The sequence below is a fragment of the Dryas octopetala genome, chromosome 4 (genome assembly GCF_963921425.1).
Source record: "Dryas octopetala chromosome 4, drDryOcto1.1, whole genome shotgun sequence".
NCBI lineage: Eukaryota > Viridiplantae > Streptophyta > Magnoliopsida > Rosales > Rosaceae > Dryas > Dryas octopetala.
In genome coordinates, this window is record NC_141369.1 from 21,776,979 (window position 1) to 21,799,044 (window position 22,066).

Consider the following 22,066-nt stretch of genomic DNA (forward strand, 5'->3'; position numbering starts at 1 on the left):
GGTCCTCAATTACTGCTGCTGCCAATCAATCTTGGCAGGCTGGGTGGCTTAATTGGCTACATTTTGAGCACTTCGAGGTGAAAGAAACTGCTTATCGATCCATATATCTCACATATCTTTGGAAATAATTCTCTATTTCTTTTTCAATTCTTAATTATTTAATTCCCTCTATCACTTCTTCGTTATTAACTTATTATATACAAGGATTCGATCAGCAATTAATGTAATTGATATTTGATATGGTACGTACTAATTCATGTAACAGTGTCACATAAATTAAGTTTAGCTAAACAAAACAAGAATTATAATGTGTGTTATCCATCTAGAATCCAGATCCAGATCGAGTACATGCATCTGACAATGTTGAGGGTGTCATACATTGAAAAATTATATTTTTGTGCAAGTGCTTGTAAAGGTATATTAGATCTCTCAACTTAATGATAATTAGTTTTGAATTGAATACCTAAATTTCTTTATTGTATCAAAATCAAGTTTATGTTTTATCCCTTATAAAAGTCTTAAGCCTCTTAATTTTGGATTGTATGGCTAGATTTGTTGGATGTATACCAAATACCAAACACAGAAGGCGGTGCTTGGAATTGGGTTTATAATATATGAAGAGGGAGTAGGGTCGTTTGCAACGCGCTTAATCATTTCACATCGCGCTATGCATCACCATGCATGACATGGCCCAGCCCAGTCAAGGTCATGGTCTGGCCCGTGACCTCTAAACCCAATGGACCTCAACCAGACTCCACACTTCTATTAGAGGGCCGAGCCTAGACCATGATTTACATATATGAATATTTAATTATAAATTTATTATGTACAAAATTTACATACTTATTATATATAATGAATGCATGTTTTGATATGAATAATGCTATACTTACCACATTCTTATACCACATTTTTATACCATCTGACGTGTCATTACTTTATTGGACAAACTTTTTCTTTTCCTTTTTGGGTTTTTCTTTTTATTTTTTAGTATCCAATGTATGAATGTCATGTAAGTTGCCACATAAGGTGGTATGAAATTATGATATAAAAACGTGGTATATGTAGCACTACTATTTTGATATATCAGACTATGAACCAAAATCATTGAATAGGTGAAATTATGTCTCATATTTATTTTGACAATCTAAGTTGTCTCCATTCATGTGCAATAAATATAAATTTATATAATCCCTTATTTTTTGATATAAACATTAAACACTAGCATGCGCACATATGTGTATCTAATTATGATCCCATATAAATTTACATAGTGGTTCTTTATGCATGTGGGCCTCTTTTAAAATTGCATCCATTGATTCCCATGATTCATTTCCATGCTTACTTTCATGGTTCCTGATCATTTTGCATATGCTTCTTTATCTTTATGATGCTATCATGCTACTGCTTACTCTAACTAACGGTCTTCCATCGTCCATCACAAATTATTTACAAATATAACATGATATTGATAATAAATAATACAAGTAAACTGTAAAAGCATAAAATATCTAGTGCTTTTTGCTTAATTTATACCTAGTGTTTCTTAAAGGTGCCTTTTGTACATATTCCTTTCCATGTTGAATTTCTTCACACACTTTGCTTTCAAAACAAAAGCAGAGAATACACCGACACCAAACTTATGTGTCACCTTACTAATTCTCATAAAAAGTTTTTTAACTCTTCTCTAATTTAAAAAAAGATTAGCATAGAATGTGGGTAACTAAGCAAAGAAAAATTGATTTTGAGTCTTTGACATTGAGACTTCAGTTTACTGCATTCATTCTCTGAGAAAGGAATAAACAAAACTGATATGTGATATGTTTAATTATTTTATTCATGCTTACCAAATGTGCTGAATTGGAAATTGAATTGAAGTTGGTTTTCTTTTTCTTTTTCTTGTTGCCATGACTAGGAGCCTTGGCAGATAGCTTAAAGGTGTGCACTGTGCAGTACGGCCAATCCACAAACCAATGTTTTATTGTGTCCAAGATTTTGACTGGTGAATTCTGGCCATGTAACTGCATTATCCTCCCCCTTATATTCCCTTTTAATAGTATTCTATAGGTTTGTCAGAGTGTGCATGAGTTTCCTTCACATAACACTATATTTTATTTCAATTAGGTCAACAAAGTGCTGAAGATAACAAAAGCACCAGAGGCAGAGAGTAGGCTGTGCTAGCTATGCACACAAAGTAACTTCACAATGTGCAGTTGGACATAGTGAAACAATTGCACTTTTGACATGAAGCAGCTAACCAACCAAATTTACTTCCACTTAGAGTTCAATTATGTCCACATAACAGAGGTGAAAAAAAAAAAAAAAACTCAAAACCCAAACATCATCAAACCAATAACTATTGTACAAGTGGGTACTTGCAGAATACCCCATTTGATTGCAAGCAAAGACCTCATACTACACAGTTTCCTTTTTCTTTAAGCAAAGAAAACTGGCAAAATCCATGCATATAAGTACAACCAAACATTGTTACAACACCCCCAAAATTTTCTTGCTCTTAGTAGAGAGAAGGAGAGAGACACCATTCATGTTTTGGCACTTGGTTCATTCACTTGTTGAGTATCTTGAAGTCCAGTACTTTTCAATCTCCTCTGCTGTTCTTCCAGGAATTCTCCCAGCAATCAGAGACCATCTAAGGGATAACCACACAAACACACACACACTCTCTCATTAGCTCATCCAAATTTCAGGAAAAGTCGAATAAGGGAAAAAGTGGGACAAAATTAGACATAAGTAATGAAAGACCATCCCACCTTTCACCAACCAGGTTAAACATCCTAGTGATTAGAGTTTCCTCATCTTCTGAAAAGTCCAGCTTGGAGTCTTGACTAGTAGTTTCCTCTGCAACAGAGATAAGGGCATCTATTTGTGAGTAGATCCAAAACAAAAATCCCCCCAAAAAAACAGTAATTATGGAAAGAGTGCATGCATCATGATTAATGAAAAGAACTAAATAATTAATAATTTCCAATAGAGTTACCTAGAAAGAGAAAAAGACCCAGAAAGTTAAACATACTATACATCTAAAATTCTCACAGAATGAATTGTAAAGCCAAGATTTTTATGGTGCATTGAAACGAGATTTCAAAAGGTTGCCTATTAAAGTATCATAAGAAGTTGAAAATTGGACAACTAGTTGAAATAAATTGGAAAGAACCAATAATTCTAAGGGGTCCTCTAGAATTCACAGACAAAGTAATCAATGGTGTGATCCAAATCAGCCCATAAAGTAGAGGACTTGAAGAATCAAGAGGCAGAATGATTTGAAAACATGTAAATTCAAATGGGTACCTCTAGAAGTAGAATCCAAAGAACTGTTATCAGAGGAGTGATCCAAGTCAGCCATTGGATTTAGAGTTGAAAATACGAGACCAAACTGGAGCCGCAAAGTTTCAAAACTGGTTAAGTTAATAGTAAAGTAGCCACTTAGCCAGTGCAGGAAATGTGTTTTTGAAAATGAAGGCAGTTACTAAGTAGTATATATAGGAGGAAGATTCCTAATAAAATAATGTTCTCCATAGATGGGAAGAATGGGCGGTGAGTGATGAATTTGAAAGAAGACTGGTAGTTGAAAGAAGTGGGTTCTAGTTCCAGTCCACCTTTGATAGGTAGTTGAATACTTAACTGTTGGTTGGCATGGAATTTTTGCAGATTGGAAGCCTTCAGTATTTGTACTCATACCTCTGAGTGATTACACCAGGTGAAAAATAAGAGTGAAATCTAGGGTCCAAAGTCCAACCCTTTTTTATATGATTGACATGTTAATGATTAGATCATTCTGAGCAATCAGATTTTATGCATGGGTCATTAGAGAAATTACTGTGTGTGTGACTTTAATACCCCGTTAAAGGATAACATCAATTCATTCAAATTATAATACGTGTATAATAATTAATTTTTAAAATCTTAAAATTTAAGAAAAAAACCTAAAATCTAGAAGAAAAAAACTCTTAAAATCGTCCACTTATTATAATTTTAGTTAATTGGTAACATCACGTCATTATGCCACGTGGTGTTATGATCACGTACAATAATTTTTCTTTTAAATGAGTTTTAAATTTAACCCATTTAGATCACTTGGTTTTTGGGGTTTTAATCTGCAAGGTTCAAGAAGTTTGGGTGTGAGTTATGTGTATTCAAGTGGTGCCTTGTAGGCAAGTGTTTGGTGAGGATGAATTAACAAGTGGATTAGCTTGGCCCGGCTTCAGCAGTAATTAAGAAAAAGCCAAATGAAATAAACAAAAAACAAAAAACAAAAATGCCTATGGTATGACCGTATGACAGCATCATTGTTGATGGCCATTAAAAAATTGCAAATTTCTCCAACTGGATTTTTGTCGCCGACTAAATCTTTCTTTATTGTTTGTCTACAAGACTACAAGAAATCTGAAAGAAACTCTCACGCGCCAGTTGGAAAATATGTAAAACCTGCAAAACTCTATCCATGGACCATGGATAGGGATGAAGGAATTGTATAAACAATACCCCTATCTTATCATATTTCTGACATATTATTAGCCGTACACAATATCATATATCAAATTATTTAATAAAAAAGGTATAACAAACTTGTAAATGTGAAAATTAGAATTGCATTATTTTGTACGAAATAGGTTACTATTATTTACTTTATATTCATGATATCTGGAAAATTTACTATGGGGAGTTAGGCAATCAAAGTATCGTAGAAATTTGTCCCTAATTTATATTTTAATAGATTTTAGAATTTATAGAATCTATCAAAATTTAAGAAAATTGGTTAAAATTTTTTAAGAATTTGTTATGTACGTGTTAAAAATGTGTTCAAATTTATCCAAATCCATTAAAATTTTTCACTATATGAAACAGTAATGATACACTTACTATATTTTTATAAAAAATAAAAAATAGAACTTAAAAAAAAAATATTTTGTCCAGTAAAGTAGTAACACATAAGATAGTATACAAATATGGGAAAAAAATATGGGACAATTAACATTATTGCTAAAGGAAATCCAAGACGTTTTGAGGACACCTGAATTTTATTGGAATCCATTAAAATTTGAGTTGAAAAAACTTTAATTTTTTTTAATATATTAAAATTTGAGTTAAAAATATTTAAATTTCATTAGACTTTTAGAATTTAATAAAATTTAAGTTGGGACACTCATTCAAAACGCACTCACGAGTCACGATACTGTGCTGTAGTATACGTGGTTGAAGGAGTGCACGACATAAACCAAACAAAAAGAGCATTTGGACGGCCAGTGTAGCCTTCCAAGTTTCAACACTCTAAAATGGGCAAGCAAATTATCGTTTGGTGTATGTGTATTATTATGTGGGGAGATAAGCAATTATTATTGGAGGGGTTGTCCTTTTCTAAGAATTAAAAGTGGCAGTGTTATTTGACTAACACAAAACTGGATAAGAAGAAAAGATATAATTTTCAACACGAGTTCCTTCTCAGACAGAAAAAAACACACAAGTACCTTATCTTTAGTTGTTTGAAAAAAAAAAAAAAAAAATAGCAACTCATTCTACATTGTATTCTAATAATCTAAACTACTCATTTTTCAGATGTGGTCTTACGTGTCAAGCCCATATGTGATCCAACCCAATCAAAATTCAAGTGGGTTTCTGGGTTTAGAGATTTTTTCCATTAGAAGCATACTAACTCAAGAAGAAAAAAAGAAAATAGAAGCCAACATTCGAATTGGGCCTAAGAGTTGGACCAGGTCAGACCAGCTGTAGAATCAGTTCTACAGCTGTTGGACCATATTTCAGTAATATCAACTGAAATGTTTTTTCAGCAATATCAACTGTAATATTACACTTTGTAACATTCCAGTTAAGACAGCAGTATTAAAATGTAATTCGTTCAAAATAGATAATTTGATGGCTTCCACTAAAAATGTCTTCACGTCAATTAATAGAGTTTTTAATGGTCTAACACTATTTTACTTCAATTAATAATGGTAAACAAAAAATAACCCCTCAAGTGGAAAATGGCTTCCTCTTCTCAGAAACAGAAGCCATTTTTTCCAGAAACTGAGATTACTTTTTAAAGCCACTAAATTTACTGCCCATCAGAATTATTTAAGTTCTATATATGCACCAACCTCCCTAGTAAGAAGGGCTGCCACTGACTGGAAAGTACAAATCAACAAGCAGATCTATTGGTCAATTACAAGTGTGTGAACTCCGTATAGAAAGCATCAATATATTATTCTGGGTAAATGTATTCGAATGATCCTTCGACATAACACAGAAAGCAGCAGAACTAGAAGAAAAACAGAACTATTGTATCAGACCTTTATAAGGTGTACATATAACAGAACAGATTGTAGAAACGCTTGATTTCAGATCATATAATACTTGCTACTGAATGTTGAGGAGGTGTAAACAACATAGAGTAACAGATACTGGGGTACTGCTGCTATTCAAAAACCATGAATCTTGATATGTTCCTTCTTAACAATGCCGGCCTATTCAAAAGGACATGAGAGGTTGACAAGTTATATACATGAACTAATGGCATACTATATAGTGGGCAACATAACTGAAAAACAGACACAACCATTACCTGAACAAGGAAGGAGGAAACATTCTTTCTTTGATCCCCCTGAAGTTGTATGACCTGCAGCCATGCAACAATGTCATCTAAGGCTTCATTTCCAAGGACAACAAACCAAAGCTCTATTATTTGTACAGCTTTTGGTTGATACCTACTGAACAACAATGCTCATACTACATGCCAAACGTGAAGTGCAAACAGAAAATGTGTGAGGTGCACAATCACTCTATATTCAGAAGAAAAGAAATACATTAAACATGCAATAATTCTCCTTTCTTTCACAGTTAAGCGGGGGAAAGACCCTTCTCGGCACAGCACATTAACAACAATAATTGTTTGCCTAACATTAATGCATCATGTCTTATATCTACTTAAAAATCAAAATCATGGTACCAGAGGCATGCCAACAGTACAGTATATTGAGAGATTATTCAAAAAGAATGCATCTTGATTTTACTAAAGGAGGGAAACAAACCTGGCCTAACTCAGGATCCTGGACAACAGTACCATTACAGCAGAACTCTTTCTTGAGGTCCTTTAGTATCTTGTTGTAGCTGTATTCCTTCTTCAACCCTTGCACAGTAGTTAGGCTTTTTCTCCCGTTACGTTGCTGTACACGGACATGCACGTACTCTTTTGTCCCAGCACTTGAGTCCTCAGCATTTGCGTCAGCGAAGGGATCTGCTCATACATACCACAAAGACAAACCACCACAGAGGTACCAATTTAGATTGCTTAGAAGAACTATGCTTCTATAAATCATAGATCCTAAACGAATTAGCCTCAAAGAATAGAACCTTACCATAAGTAGATGGAACCTGGGTGTCGAATTCAGACATGAAACTTGCTGTTGGAAGTAGAAGATCAAGTAACCAACAAAGGATTCTTTTTTGAAATATCGAATTAAATCTGCTCCACAAAAGGACAGAGCAAATCCATCAGCCAAATCCAGAAACATATGATAGGAATAATTTACCCAAATCAAAATCACTATTTGATATTTTCATGGTATTATGGGCCATACGGCAACCACAATAATTACCAAAGTACGGCACTTTAATTGATCGAAAGGCACTGCTTCCATAATACCCCACACTTCTTCAATTCTATAGACAACATACTATTCAATTTCACCCGCAGACATTAAAAAAATACCCACCATGACCCAATTCCAAAAACAACCTAGCTTGCCAAATTGGCCATAACCCTTTAAATTAAAAACAGGAAAGGCTAATAATTTATATGAATCAAATCAAATCAAATCAGAAAGAAATTAGATGTAAATAGGCAATAAATCAATTCCCATTCAAGAATAACAAGGACAGACAAAAGGTAAAAAAGAACGTACCTGGGTGCAAAGACGGTGAATCGGAGCAAGGGATAGAGAGAAACAGAGACGAGGAAAGAGACGAATTGGCGGAGGGTTTTATATATAGGATAGAAAAAGTCGTCTGAACCACACAAGTTGGATTCTGCGTAGTTCGTAGTTCGTAGGATGTTAGCTACAAAAAAGCCTGTGTTAGTGCGTTGGTTTACTTTTTATACTAAAACGCACCGCTTTTGTCGTTTTAGCAATTTGGCTGAAACGCAGCGTTTGCTTTTCATCGTAGTCGTATGCCAATTGCCAAAGCCCTAGGCCTCTAGACCCCTCCTCTCTCTCACTCTCGGAGCTCCTCTGCTCCAGTTGCTTTCAGATACACAACCAGGCCAATACCCATTTTTTAATTCCCAATTTAATCGGCAAAAAACCAATATCCCCAATTTATTTTTAATTTTCTTATCAAATTCTGAGCACTGTTTACCTTTTCTATATATACAGACCTTGACCCAATCTGTATTTTTGTCATCTCTGTTTCTCTATCACTTGCTCGGATTCATAGTCGTTGCATTCAGGTACTTTTTTTTTTTTTTTTTTTTCATTTTGTTCTTGTTATTGTTTAGGTTTTCTTTTTCTTTTTCTTTTGGGTTATGTTTGATTGATTGCATATTTGTATCTAATTTCTTTCTGATTTGATTAGGTTGATATTAAATATTAATCTGTAATGCTTGTTATTACACAAACTCGAGGATTGAAGTAGAATTGTAATAGTATCATGAAAATATCAAATAGTTGTTTTGTTCTAAAACATTTCTGAATATGTTATACTTATCTTGACCTTGTAATGTTTTGCTATGTTTTCTGGACTTGACTCATTGGCTTTTGTCTACCCCTTGTGGAGCAGATTTGAGTTTATGTTTAATAAAATTTTGGGAACAAAAGGAAATTATGGCACTGTGGAAGAAATTGTGCGAGAGTTCCAGTTTCAGTTGCAAAATCATGTACAGCTTTTCAAGGCATTACAGCTCGAACAAGGTGGACTTAAGAAAGCTAAGGCCTATGATTCAGAAGAGAATCCAAAACCGGGCTAAGGATTACCCAGTGAAGGGCATGGTACCAGTGGCCCAGGAGGTCCTTAATTCCCGGAGGCTACTTTTTCAAGGCGTCTCTACCCTCCTCAAAGTGATCCCGGTTATGGCCTGCAAGTAAGTCCCCAACCCACTAAGGTGTGCTTTTTTTGTTCAATTTACTTTCTTTGACAGGCTATGTTTTCCAAATTAGAGTTAATCTTATGGAACTTCCGTTCTCCCTACTGCTCTAAATGGATAATTTCTGTGACTCAAACGAAAAGACCATTTTTTTCATCCCTACCTTTGCAGGTTCTGTCCAGAAGTATATATGGGCGAGAAAGGCCACTTAATTCAGACTTGTTGTGGTTACAAACATCGTGGCAAGAACCGGGTTCATGAATGGATAATTGGTGGTTTGAATGATGTACTTGTTCCAGTAGAGGCATTTCACCTGAAGCACATGTTCCAGGATGTTATTAAACACCATCAAAGGTTTGACTTTGAACGTGTTCCTGCAGTTGTTGAGCTATGCTGGCAAGCAGGGGCAAATGATGAAAATCAAAATTCTGGAACTTGGAACTCGGAAAGTGATTCTGTTGGTGTTGATGGTGCTGAGTCCTTGTCACCTGATGACCTGATTCTGATTGCCAGTGGAACTTTGAGGGCGTGGGAAATACTTAGAAATGGTGTGGAGAAGTTGTTGATGGTTTATCCAGCAAAAGTCTGTCAACATTGTTCAGAAGTTCATGTTGGGCCATCTGGGCATAAGGCTAGGCTTTGTGGAGTTTTTAAGTATGAGAGTTGGCAAGGAACCCACTATTGGAGAAAGGCAGGAGTAGATGATCTTGTGCCTCCAAAGATTGTATGGCGGCGGCGGCCTCAGGATCCTCCAGTGCTTTTGAACGAAGGGAGGGGCTTTTATGGGCATGCTCCAGCAGTAGTAGAACTATGCACACAGGCAGGTGCCATTGCACCCTCAAAGTATCATTGTATGATGAAATTGCAGGGATTAACTGTGAGTGTAAATCAAGGTTTGTGCCATCCGAAAGATCAAATGTAAATGCGGTTGGTTCCAAAGTGGGAAATTGAAGCCCAGCCGAAGCTCCCTTACGACCCTCAGATAGTCAGATGTATTTAGAATGACTTAACTGTTATGGCTGATGATGTGAAGTGGGAAATTGAAGCCCAGTAGAAGCTCCCTTATGACCGTCCAATCTTGATTCTTGACACTGATCATAGCCATCAGATGAACGACGGCGGAGTCCAAGATGGGTCCCACGTATATATCTTCTTTGATCCCCTGATGATGGATCCAATCTCCGTTTTGTGTTTAACCCAGATACATTAGCAATGAATTGAATAATGAAGATTCTTTGAACGATCAACCAATTTGTCATGAAGATTGCAGAGTGAAAATGACAAGAGCTGAGAAAATGTGTAGTTTAGTGTTTGCGGAGGGTTGTTTTTTGTATGGAAAGATGTTCCAGAAAACAAAAAAGCAAAGATGTAGGAGAAAGAGTGAAAGCATGGAGTTAAAGTGTTATACATTGGAAAGTAAAACTAAGCCCTCTTGTATATGATGATATTATAGATAGTTAACACAACATAAGAAATAATTGACATACTTAAACTATTCTAGTAGATTTTCAGTAAGTACGTAGTCTAAATTTTGATTTCAGCTCCATATCAAGATCCGCTGCGACAGACAGTCCCCTCAAATGCATATATGGAATCTCCATCTTCCACACCATGCCGCCTTAGGCTACGATTGTCACGCATGGTCCTCTGCTTGTGTATGAACAAATAATCATCAATTGGAAGTAATTTTCTGGTCAAAAGCAATTGCCTCATATCATTAACTGTGCTTGAGTCCATCAGTTTCAAAGGAATGCTTGCACCATTTAGTAAACTTGAGGAAGTTTGTACCACCAGGCTCAATTTTCTTGAGGGAGGGACATCTTTTGCACGATTCATGGTCTTGAGGAGCACAGTGATTTCGGAAAATTCACGTATGCCATACTCGCTCAAGTTTCGGAAATCTTCTTCCAACTCAATCCCAGAAAAGAAGAGTGACATTCTTTTGATGGGTGTACCCATCAATAATGTGGATTTTTTCTTTAAGGCTGCGCACTGTTTCTGTTGTATCCACCTCTATGTGGTGTTGCCTTGCTGAAAATTTTACGATAATCTGAATCTTAGTAGAATGGTATAAAGGAGGTTCCATGCATTTGATGGTGAGGTCGATTTTTGTACCTTGAGTGACAATTGGATAATCTTCCATGTCTAGTCCATCTACTGACTCCCATCCACATACTGCGAGGGTTTGTGAAGCCACTGGGACTCCCAAGAGTTTGTTCAATCTTCCTTTTGATTTCAACAACAGGTTCTTTGAGACCCACTTAATTCTATGCTAAATTCATGTCCCCATGTATCAATGGTGACCCTCATAGTGTCACTGGTAAGTGTCCTTCAGTTATGCTTGCTCTATGAGATGGATTTTTATTTTTAATTTTATGCGATATTTAGATTTTAGGGAATTCAAAATCACTTCATGGTGGCTGGTAAAGGATGGTTTTTAATGAGTTCAAAAATGAGGGATCAAATTTTGATCTTGGAGTCATGTTAAACTCATGAGTGGTCCCATCATCCCATCTGTATGCTGAAACTAGAAAGCATTCTCAATTTTGATCATGATGAGCATATATGATTCATGAAGGATACATTCCCCCCCAACACACACATACACACAGAGACACACGCCACAATTAACTAATTTTGTAGAACTTGCAGAGGCTGCACAGCTTATTATATACAAAGTCAAATATGGCCCAGTTTATAATTTAATCTGGACCATGCCTGGAGCAGACCAATCCTAATATAGCCACTTGGTCTATTTTGGTTCCACAAATAGAAAATTCACACATTTTACTGATAAAATTAAAATTCATATTTTGAGTGTGTGTGTGTGCCATAGTCATCTTTTGTCAGCCTGTTACCAAACTTGTGAGACTGAGTCTGAAGTATACTAGACATTAATAAACATTGTGACACGACCTAAAGAATATTGCAAGTTGGATTATCTCAAAGCCTGCCAATTTTGGTCTTTGACTTTGGTTCATATGCATTAGAAATGATATATAGTGGCAATCTCATAACATAGATAATATACAGATAAATATTCAAACATGGCTTTTCCTTTTTGGTCTGAAATACCCAAACATGCTTAAGTTAATTAGAAATTAATTATATTAACCCATGCAGTATTTGTATTTTGGATCTCGTAGATGAAAATGTTATACTCAATATCTTCGTAAAATGTCATTTTATGCTCCACAGGGCATCATTGTCACACTTTCAATAATTTGCCATTTAATTAATCAGATACCTAATCAGATACCTAATCAGATACCTAACTTGGTTAACACTAGCTTTAACAGGTACGCAATCGATCTGTAATGATCTCATATATAACTATAATTTCTCTGTTTGATTATTCTCACGAAATTTCATCGACTTCGTGGGATAGCATGTTTAAAGCAAATTGCACTATTCCATTTACAAACCTTATCTCTAAACCCTGGATCATTGCATGAAGGTGCATGTTATTTATAAGGTCAACAGATCTAGCTTAACCATGCGTCGTTTTATATTTTATTTTGATATATAAGGCTATGCAGGCAATTACCAAGTTGTTAACATGGGGCCAGTTCTTAATTCTTCATCCCAAATTGTTTTCAGATTTTCAGAGTGAAGGGACATGATGCTCACCTTTTAAAAAATCGATCACCTCAACTTTCATTAAAGACACATCCAATATTATTTCCTATACATGTTGGACTTGCAATTTTATTGGGGTATATATTTCTTAACTGTAGTTTTCTGCTGCCTTTACGTGATAAGATAAAGAGTTGTTTCACTTCTATTTGCAAGGTGAACATGAAAGCTAGAAACATATATATAGAATTATAGATGTACGTACAAGTGAAATAAATTTAGCTGAATAGGTCTGGAAACAATAAATTAGAATTAAGGTATTTGCATAGAAACTGGGTTCGTGGGTTTGTAAAACTCAAAGTCTCTCTTTTTTTATACTAGTATTATTATTTGTTCTTTTTATCAGTTGTCAACTAGTTATTTTATTTTATTTTTTGGAGAGGAAGTTGTCAAAAAAGAATATAAAGTTCATAAATAACTCTGTGACAGTTTGTTGATGACAAATTCAAAGGCCTAAGCATGCTTATAAAACCCAGGCATATGTCTCATACCAATATCTCACTGCTAATTACTAGCAACAGTACTTCAATCAATACGACGTCTCTCTAAAGACAATGGCTATTCAAAAGCTTGTCTCAGTTTTGTTACTTCAACTCCTGCTTGTTCTGTTGGCCTTAGACTTAGGCAATGCACAGAGCTTAAAAGTTGGGTTCTACGATAAGACATGCCCACATATAGAGGCTATTGTGGCACAGGCTACTTATAAATTCATTTCTCATGCGCCAACTCTTGCTGCTCCTTTGTTAAGGATGCAATTTCATGATTGTTTTGTTAGGGTATGTAGTTATAATTGGCTGCATTGCTTTTCTCCTACATAATTATTGATCATCAAATCTTGATTAGGCAATACGTACTTGTGTGTTTGATTATCTTATCTATATATACAAATCATGCATGGTGCATACAGTAGTCCATGTAGAGAAATTAATTACTCTCTAGCTACTCATTAAATTTTGAGTACCATTTTATTTGTTACTTGCACAATGTGTGTTTGATTATCTTATCGATATATACAAATCATGCATGGTGCATACGTACAGTAGTCCATGTAGAGAAATTAATTACTCTCTACTCATTAAATTTTGAGTACCATTTTATTTGTTACTTGCACAACAATCAATTACTGAGGACCAAATTTTGAGAAGTTCCGACTCATTAAATTTTGGTTTGCAGGGATGTGATGGTTCTGTGCTATTGAATTCCACGGCGAACAATCAAGCCGAGAAAGATGCAATCCCCAACCAAAGCTTAAGAGGGTTCCAAGTCATAGATGCTGTAAAATCTGCAGTAGAAAAGCAGTGTCCCGGTGTTGTTTCTTGTGCTGATATCTTGGCCTTGGTAGCTCGCGATGCAGTAACAATGGTAATGAAACTTGTTCATCCACATAATTCAATTTTATTAAAGGTTAATCATAAATAGTCATGATATATTGGTTTAATGAATGAATATTTTTCTTTCAGATTCATGGACCATTTTGGGAGGTTCCCACAGGAAGAAGAGATGGAAGAGTGTCATTAGCCTCGGAGGCCTTAAGAAACTTACCACCTCCTTTTGCTAACATAGCACAGCTCAAAGCAATGTTTAGTGGAAAGGGTCTAACTGTTAAAGACCTAGTGGTTCTATCAGGTGAATATACACATCTCAAAAGTACATTTTTGTTTTTCTTTCAAGAAACTCTAATTAACTTGAGCTACTTTTTTTGGTCTCAGGAGGACACACCATTGGCACATCTCATTGCTCATCCTTCACAAATCGCTTGTACAATTTCACTGGTAAAGGTGACACAGACCCCAGCTTGGACCGAAATTACGTAGCTAAGCTGAAGATCAAATGCAAGCCAGGAGACACCACTACCCTTGTTGAGATGGACCCTGGAAGCTTCAAATCATTTGATGAAGACTACTACACTCTTGTGGCCAAAAGAAGAGGACTCTTCCAATCTGATGCAGCTCTTCTTGATGACACCGAGACAAAAGATTACGTGACACGCCAAGCCATCACTCATGGATCCACATTTGCACAAGATTTTGCTGCCTCAATGGTGAAGATGGGCAAAATTGGAGTCCTCACAGGCAAAAATGGTGAAATAAGGAAGCAATGTGCTTTTGTTAATTGATGATGATGCCAAAGTTTATACTTTTGTTCATTTTGTTTCAGCTGGTGATTGAATTTTCAAGTATGTAGATGTTTGCATAATGATCTGTAATGCATGTCGTGTGTACGTGTTCCAAAAAGTTGCAGCCAATTGGGCTGCCAAAGGCATGTGATTTTGCAGTCACGTGGAGCCTTCACCACGTACAGCCTGTAATTTTACAATTATTTTCGGGAAAATAAATAATTGTGGGCCATTTCATTTTCATAAAAGATTTCAGGTGCAGAAGAAGATAAGGCTTAAATATTCTGTTGAGACAAAATAATGCTTTGTATACTGTTTAAAGGGTCAACTTTCTTTAACCTGATCTCATTGGGTTCATTATTATATTCTAGACCGATCTGGTTCACCAATGTACTGGTAAAAATTCACAATGAAAAGAATTACATATTGGTAAATTAAAAAAAAAAAAAAAAAACCTTGGATTTTTTAAGAAGCAACAAGGCTTTCACTTAAGAAATTGAAAATAGTACAATCTTATTTAAGGAGCTCACACGTTATGCCATTGCCATCTAGTGGGAACAAAGAATCAATAAAAGCAATAGTACTTCGTTCCAAAGGACATAGTATTATAGCCAACCTCTCTTTATGCTAAAAAGTTTGATTCCAAAGTAGATGACAGGCTATCAAGAATTTATCATCTGGTGGCATGCGCCACTTTTGATTCTTTTCTTAACTTTAGTTTTCATTACTTAGAATATCAAAACCTTTAGAGGATTCTCTATACTTGATTGTTTTTCAATGAACAGTACGTTATAGTGGTATATCTTTCCATGAAAAGGAATCTATAAAGAATCAGATGTTACATTGGAGTATTGGACTGCAACTTCTCTATTATGAATATATACATTTCACGTATTTATCTCTTATCACGTAATTTAGCACTTGATGAGAAAAACATATACAATGACTGTATACATCCGTTATATGAAAATTTTGCTAGCTCTTTACATTGCCTTATTGCCCCTATACTTGGCCCCAAACTTGAAAGCTAAATGTACAGGGATGAAGAAGTGACTGCCTGCAAATTGCATCAGCTAGGACATTAAAATACAATTTGGGTTTTGGCCTTGTTACTGATAGATCAGTAGGAAAGCTGTCAAGGGACTCAATTCGCCCAAAACAAAGAGAGTCAAATGGTCTGAGACACTGATGCTTCAACAGCTTTGACCCTCCAAGATATATTCAATTCAATTATGTCCTTAATCAAATACATCATTACAGATAATAGTCCTTAATTATGCCTTAAGAAACTCTAGAACAAGACACGCAACAGATCGAAGGTAGGACGAGTCGACTCTACTGATCTTGTTCTTTCAAATTCTGTCATTCAATACATTAACAATGTGTTTGGATGAAATAATTTTAATTTTCACAGAAATTTATAAATTATGGAATTTTAAATTTCATCATTTAAATTTCCATCAGTTGCATTTTTTATTGTTTGGATATATATATGTAGAATTTAGAAAATTATAGAAATTACAAATTTCATTGTTTGGGTAACAAATGTTGTTTGAAAATTTAAAGAGTGTAAGGAACATTTAAATCACTCACCCATCTTTCTTACCTCACCTACCCGACCACATCAGAATTGTCTACCTGCCCCAAAATATATGGAATCAACTTTACTTATCTTTCTACCTTTGATGTAAGCATTAACAATAGAACAATAGGTGATAGAATTAGGCTTCAATGTATTAAGGTCTGGCCTTATTCCTTTTAACTGGAATTCGATCATCATACCACTTGTCCATCTTCAACAATAGCTTTCTTCTGCAGAATCTAAACTAAAAAAGGCTAGACATTGACTGCAAGTGATCCACATATCTCCTTTTGAGCAACAATTTCCAAAACAATTCTAAAGCTATACTCATTCTGAGGGTACAAATCAGCCATATATATATATATATATATTAGTTCTGGTCCTCTACCTATATTTGAGAGTGAACGAAGTGGTTGATTTGATGAAACACTGAGATATATCAGTGGGTGGAGGTGGACGTGAAGGGTATTTCTTCTGAGGGTTGGAATCAGCTACTTATGTCTCAATTCACCCAATGAAAATTCATAGATTAACCATTGATCAAATCATATCATAAATTAAAGAGAAGAACCTATGGGTATTTGTATTGAAATAAAATTAAAATACATGAGAATGAAAACAAACCAGCAAATCTCTTTAGAATGACACCATGGTAATTGATCTAGCTGCTTTGTCGTTGTGCTTTAGGAGGCTGGGCTGCTTTAGGATGTAGAGAAGCAATTATCTATGTTTGTTTTTTTGGCGGGATGGACAAAAGAATTCCTGCTTGTTTTTTTTATGAGTAATTTTATTTTTTTAGAATTCCAAAATTTTTTCCCACTTGAAAAAAAGAATTCTTGCTTGAATAAGAATTGTAAAATAACGCCTATTTTATTGGAAATTAAACTCATGATTTCAGCTCTGCAAATCCCACAAATATTTCCCTTGTAATTTATGAATTTCCATTATTAATTTGGCCAAACACAGAACTTTCAATTTTCTACATGTAAAATACTGACTTTTTTTGAAATTCCAAATTTTTTTCTTGTAGCCAAACACACTGTAATTGCATTGAAAATAGAAACATTACAAATCAAGAGTCCAATAAGAAAGGGATAAATGCAATTCAGCCAAATTTCGAGTTAATTACACTTATACCCCCTGAGGTTTTAAAACTATTGCATATAACCTCATACAAGAGAAAAAAATAAATAAATAAAAAAGAAAATATTTGTATTGAGGTTGAACCTTATATCTTGAGTAATCTTATTAGGCTATTTAATCTCTTACTATACTTTTTTGCATAATTTCTTATCATTTTTTGTCTCACTATAAGGGGTTATATGTAACAGTTTTGAAACCTCATGAGATGTAAGTATAATTAACCCCATTAATAATTAATATTCTGTTTTTGTATCGAGGCAGCAACGTAGGTGGCAGCTGACATCCAATTATTGATAAGAAAATTGGACAGTTGAGATGATAACATAGCTGGTATCGATGATAACATAGCTGGTATCGGAGCAGTTGGCAATTTTCACCAAATCCAAGTTCATTATATTTGTGTAGAGCCACCACCATTGACTGTTAATTTGTTAAACTTGGTACCAAGTTAATCCAATCACTTCCCAGTTCCCAATGGAACATATAATCTCTAATTACTGAGAATAAGGACAAAGTAGTTAAAATTGTCGTACGCTAGCTTCAGACATAATCCATCATCAAAACAAAAAGCATTGTTATTTGGATCTTTCTTCTTCACCTTATGAGGGACAAGCCTAACAGCTCATATTTGTTATAATAATAAAATATGATAAAGCATATATTGTCTACAAGAGTACAAGCACATGTTTGTTGGCTAGGTGGACTATTTTAGTCACCTTTGCTTTCTTATCTTTCAGCTCAAGTTGAGGTCTTTAAATTTCCATACAGTTTGGGAATTACAAGCACATTGACCAAAGTTGCTTCCTCCAACTAAGTACCACTGATCAAGCTCAGTTTCATTGGAAATGGGAGGCATTCGTTGTTCTGGGATTATAATTCTATGTCTTTTGGTAGTCATAGGCTCCACTGAAGCTCAGTTGCAGTTGGGTTTCTACACCAAGACCTGTCCAAAAGCAGAGAAGATTGTGAAGGACTTTGTTAGCGAGCACATCCACAATGCACCATCACTTGCAGCAGCCCTCATCAGAATGCATTTCCATGATTGCTTTGTCAGGGTCTGTGTCTAGCTATCTCTTTCCCTTTAACACATTAATTAAATTCTCTAGACTCTACACCAACAGTGTGATATTAGAAACTAATTCTTCATTTGCTTAACAGGGTTGTGACGCATCTGTTCTTGTGAACTCAACTTCGAGTAACCAATCTGAAAAAGATGCTCCTCCAAATCTGACACTCAGAGGCTTTGACTTCATTGACAGAATAAAGAGCCTGCTTGAAGCTGAATGCCCTGGAATCGTTTCCTGTGCAGATATTCTTACTTTGGCTGCAAGAGACTCTATTGTAGCAACAGTAAGCTCTTGAATCACCATCAAATTTAAAAGCAAATCAAACCCACTCAACTTATGAGATTTTCATCTTTTTTTTTTTTTGGTTGGCGTGGTAAGGGAGGTCCATTTTGGAAAGTTCCAACAGGAAGAAGAGATGGGTTGATCTCAAGGTCAGCAGAAGCCTTAGCCAACATCCCACCCCCAACTAGCAACTTCACCACTCTCCAAACACTTTTTGCTAACCAGGGTCTTAATCTACAGGACTTGGTCTTGCTCTCAGGTAAAAAGCTAAACTTTGTTACTTACCCTTGCAATGTATGTATTATGTTCTCAGACTGTTAATCTTTATAATTGATTTGTTAGACTATTAATTCATTATTAAATGTATAGTAACAAATTTGCAGTTTTACATATCATAACATGTAAGATATTATTGGCACTAGAACAACACTCATTCTGGGCCAGTATTTATGAGTTGGGTTTGATCAATTGTTTCAGGTGCTCACACCATTGGTGTTGCTCATTGCTCATCATTTTCAAACCGTCTTTACAATTTCACTGGAGTGGGTGACCAAGACCCAGCTCTAGACAGTGAATACGCAGCGAATCTCAAGGCAAAAAAGTGCAAAAGTCCAAGTGACAACACCACAATAGTTGAGATGGACCCTGGAAGCCACAGGACATTTGACCTTAGCTACTACACCCTTTTACTTAAGCGACGAGGACTTTTCCAATCTGATGCTGCTTTAACCACAAGCTCAACCACCTATAATTCTATCCAACAACTCCTCAAAGGTTCACTTCAGAATTTCTTTGCCGAATTCGCCCTGTCTATGGAGAAAATGGGTCGGGTTAATGTCAAGACGGGTTCGGCTGGTGAGATTAGGAAGCAATGTGCACTGGTGAATAGCTAGGTTTAATGAAATTACTATCAGTCATGTCTTGATGTGATAGTGTTTATGTATGTTTTTTTTTTTTTTTTTTGGGTATATCGGTTTGTGTGAATAAGTGAGGTCCAAGTGTTGTTTAATTTCTTAACGTCCTCGGACCAAATTAATATTTGAATGAAAATTGAAGAACCATTTGTGATAAAAAAACATTTTCTATATATAATAACAATGGCTAAATTATTGTAGTAAGGGGTGCATTAAGGAGAAAACTTTTGTATCTAGTGATTAGCCACTTAAAAAGATCATTTGTTAAAATTCTATAATAAAATAATAGTTTGAAAAAGACATTTCTTTTTGGTTTCAATAACTACCATGTATTGAAATTGAAAAACTTTATTTCAATTCTAATTTATGGAGTTAGTTAATCCTATTACCTCAACATGACAACATGAAAGTTAGTATGACTAGAAAATCGTTTTTTTTTTCACTATGCGCATCATATAATCATGTTTGCTTAATAATGTTTGAGTCACCAAATGATGTGTCAGTATACACGTTAATATTTTATTTGTAATAACTAAATTAAAAAAAATAAAATATTACCATATCATTTCGTAAATAAAATTTATTAGACAAATTTAATGAACATAGAAATAACAGATTGTGTAGCTGCAAGAAATAAAATTTCGGGTTTCGAAGAAAATTTCGAAAATTTTTAAATTTCGACAAAAATTAGACGGAAACGACGGAAATTGCTATCAAAATACGGAAATTTTGAATAAAACTTTACTATATGTTTATTTAACATATTATCTACTATATTGATAAAAAACATTGAAAAAATCAAATTATATAATAAGTTTCATGTGATATAAGATGAATATAATGCGCGCTGAAGACAAATACTGTTAAATAAAATTAGTATAATAAATAAATAAAATTAATACATTTTTTATACTCTATAATTTATACACTAAACCCTATATATTTTATAATCTATACTCTATATTGTTTAAAATATGGTATAAGATATAAGAGTTTAGGCCTTTTAAAATATTTTTAATTATTTTTTTATATAAAAATATATTGGGTTTAAAAACAACTAAACGAAACCCCTAAACAGCCAAACGAAACCCCAAACATTTTTTTTCTTTCCAATTGCCCAAAGGTCCCAAACCCCAATTAATCCTAAATCTTTTTTTATTTTTCTCTGTTTTCTTTCCTTTTCTTTTATTTTCATTTTTTTCTTTCATTTTCTTTTATTTTCTCTTTTTTCTTTTCTTTTCTTCTTTCTTTCTTTCTTTCCTTTCTTTTCTTCTTTCTTTCTTTCCTTCCTTCCTTTCCCATTTCCCCGTAAGTCTCCACTTCTCTTTCTTTCCTTCATTTTCCCATCTCCCCGTAAGTCTCCACTTCAACACTTCTCTTTCTTTCCCTTTTTTCTTCTTTCTTTCCTTTCTTTTCTTCTTTTTTTCTTTTCTTCCTTTTCCCTTTTCCTTCCTTTTCCCCGTAAATCTCCACTTCTCTAGTGGCCACCGTCCCTCTCAATCTCTCATTAGTTCAGTGATTCAGTCAGCAGTAAGCCAGTAACTCATCCTTCATTCTCTAATCTCTTCTCTCTCCTCCATTTCCCTCCCCGATCTCCCACTCTTCTCTCCGCGAGCCGATCTCTTCCTCATCTCTTCTCTCTTCCCGGCGACGAGGCCGGCTCTCCTTTTCCTCCCATCTCTCCATTTGGTTGCTGTCTCCCTGCCTCCAGTCGAAAATTTCGCCGAAATTTTGAGAATTTCGGGAAATTTTTGAAATTTCGGCGAAATATTTCGAAATATATTTAATATAGGTATAAATTTCTATACCCCTAAAAATCGAAATTTTCAGCGAAATTTCGTTGAAAATTTCGAAATTTAAGACCTTGTGTAGATGTAGTCATGAATCCTCCAATTCATTGACAATGTAGTCAGAGAGAAACTTCATTATCACTGGAATAAGGAAATGTGACATCCTCACCTTCTTCTCATTGGCTCTCTCTCTCTTTTATCTCACTCTCTTTCTCTCTCTCTCTCTCTCTCTCTCTCTCTCTCTCTCTCTCCTCTCCTTCTTCTCTCTTTCTCTTTCTGCTGTGACACCAGTCTGTCCCTGTCACAGGACATGCAAGTTATTTTTATGTAGTTATCCCATCAACATCTAGGAAAAACAATTGCATATCAATTTTTTTTGAAGTTAGGAAAGGGGGGGGACTATTTAGACTAATTTTATATGTTGAGTTGACCACCCTCT

At 35.0% G+C, this 22,066-nt stretch overlaps 5 protein-coding genes and 1 pseudogene across 6 annotated transcripts; 3 read left to right on the top strand and 3 right to left on the bottom strand.

Annotated features, from left to right (window-relative positions):
* Nucleotides 1–2,245: 2,245 nt before the first annotated feature.
* Nucleotides 2,246–3,495, bottom strand: LOC147288163 (MYB-like transcription factor ETC3). Its single transcript, XM_086241327.1, has 3 exons — nucleotides 3,310–3,495; nucleotides 2,772–2,859; nucleotides 2,246–2,650 (listed from the first exon to the last, which is right to left on the bottom strand). Exons 1-3 carry the CDS (start codon nucleotides 3,362–3,364, stop codon nucleotides 2,563–2,565), a joined length of 231 nt encoding a protein of 76 aa, XP_086097453.1. The 5' UTR covers nucleotides 3,365–3,495; the 3' UTR covers nucleotides 2,246–2,562.
* Nucleotides 3,496–6,201: 2,706 nt separating this feature from the next.
* Nucleotides 6,202–8,060, bottom strand: LOC147288164 (protein translation factor SUI1 homolog). Of its 2 annotated transcripts, none has more exons than XM_086239207.1 (5): nucleotides 7,920–8,060; nucleotides 7,374–7,480; nucleotides 7,047–7,252; nucleotides 6,581–6,634; nucleotides 6,202–6,482 (listed from the first exon to the last, which is right to left on the bottom strand). In XM_086239207.1, the coding sequence occupies exons 2-5, from the start codon at nucleotides 7,408–7,410 to the stop codon at nucleotides 6,438–6,440; spliced, it is 342 nt and encodes a 113-aa protein (XP_086095333.1). In that variant the 5' UTR covers nucleotides 7,411–7,480; nucleotides 7,920–8,060; the 3' UTR covers nucleotides 6,202–6,437. The 2 variants fall into 2 exon arrangements, with proteins under 2 accessions (XP_086095333.1, XP_086095332.1); XM_086239206.1 differs by lacking the exon at nucleotides 7,920–8,060 and adding an exon at nucleotides 7,614–7,706.
* Nucleotides 8,061–8,214: 154 nt separating this feature from the next.
* APO4 (APO RNA-binding protein (DUF794)) lies at nucleotides 8,215–10,497 on the top strand. The gene is made up of 3 exons (XM_086239283.1): nucleotides 8,215–8,464; nucleotides 8,794–9,094; nucleotides 9,269–10,497. Exons 2-3 carry the CDS (start codon nucleotides 8,838–8,840, stop codon nucleotides 10,017–10,019), a joined length of 1,008 nt encoding a protein of 335 aa, XP_086095409.1. The 5' UTR covers nucleotides 8,215–8,464; nucleotides 8,794–8,837; the 3' UTR covers nucleotides 10,020–10,497.
* Nucleotides 10,498–10,593: 96 nt separating this feature from the next.
* On the bottom strand, nucleotides 10,594–11,407 carry LOC147288166 (polyubiquitin-like; annotated as a pseudogene).
* Nucleotides 11,408–13,278: 1,871 nt separating this feature from the next.
* Nucleotides 13,279–15,051, top strand: LOC147288167 (peroxidase 27-like). Its single transcript, XM_086239284.1, has 4 exons — nucleotides 13,279–13,509; nucleotides 13,907–14,095; nucleotides 14,194–14,359; nucleotides 14,443–15,051. The coding sequence occupies exons 1-4, from the start codon at nucleotides 13,288–13,290 to the stop codon at nucleotides 14,847–14,849; spliced, it is 984 nt and encodes a 327-aa protein (XP_086095410.1). The 5' UTR covers nucleotides 13,279–13,287; the 3' UTR covers nucleotides 14,850–15,051.
* Nucleotides 15,052–18,284: 3,233 nt separating this feature from the next.
* On the top strand, nucleotides 18,285–20,037 carry LOC147288168 (Peroxidase superfamily protein). The gene is made up of 4 exons (XM_086238972.1): nucleotides 18,285–18,629; nucleotides 18,733–18,924; nucleotides 19,020–19,182; nucleotides 19,401–20,037. The coding sequence occupies exons 1-4, from the start codon at nucleotides 18,420–18,422 to the stop codon at nucleotides 19,814–19,816; spliced, it is 981 nt and encodes a 326-aa protein (XP_086095098.1). The 5' UTR covers nucleotides 18,285–18,419; the 3' UTR covers nucleotides 19,817–20,037.
* The last annotated feature ends 2,029 nt before the right edge of the window (nucleotides 20,038–22,066 follow it).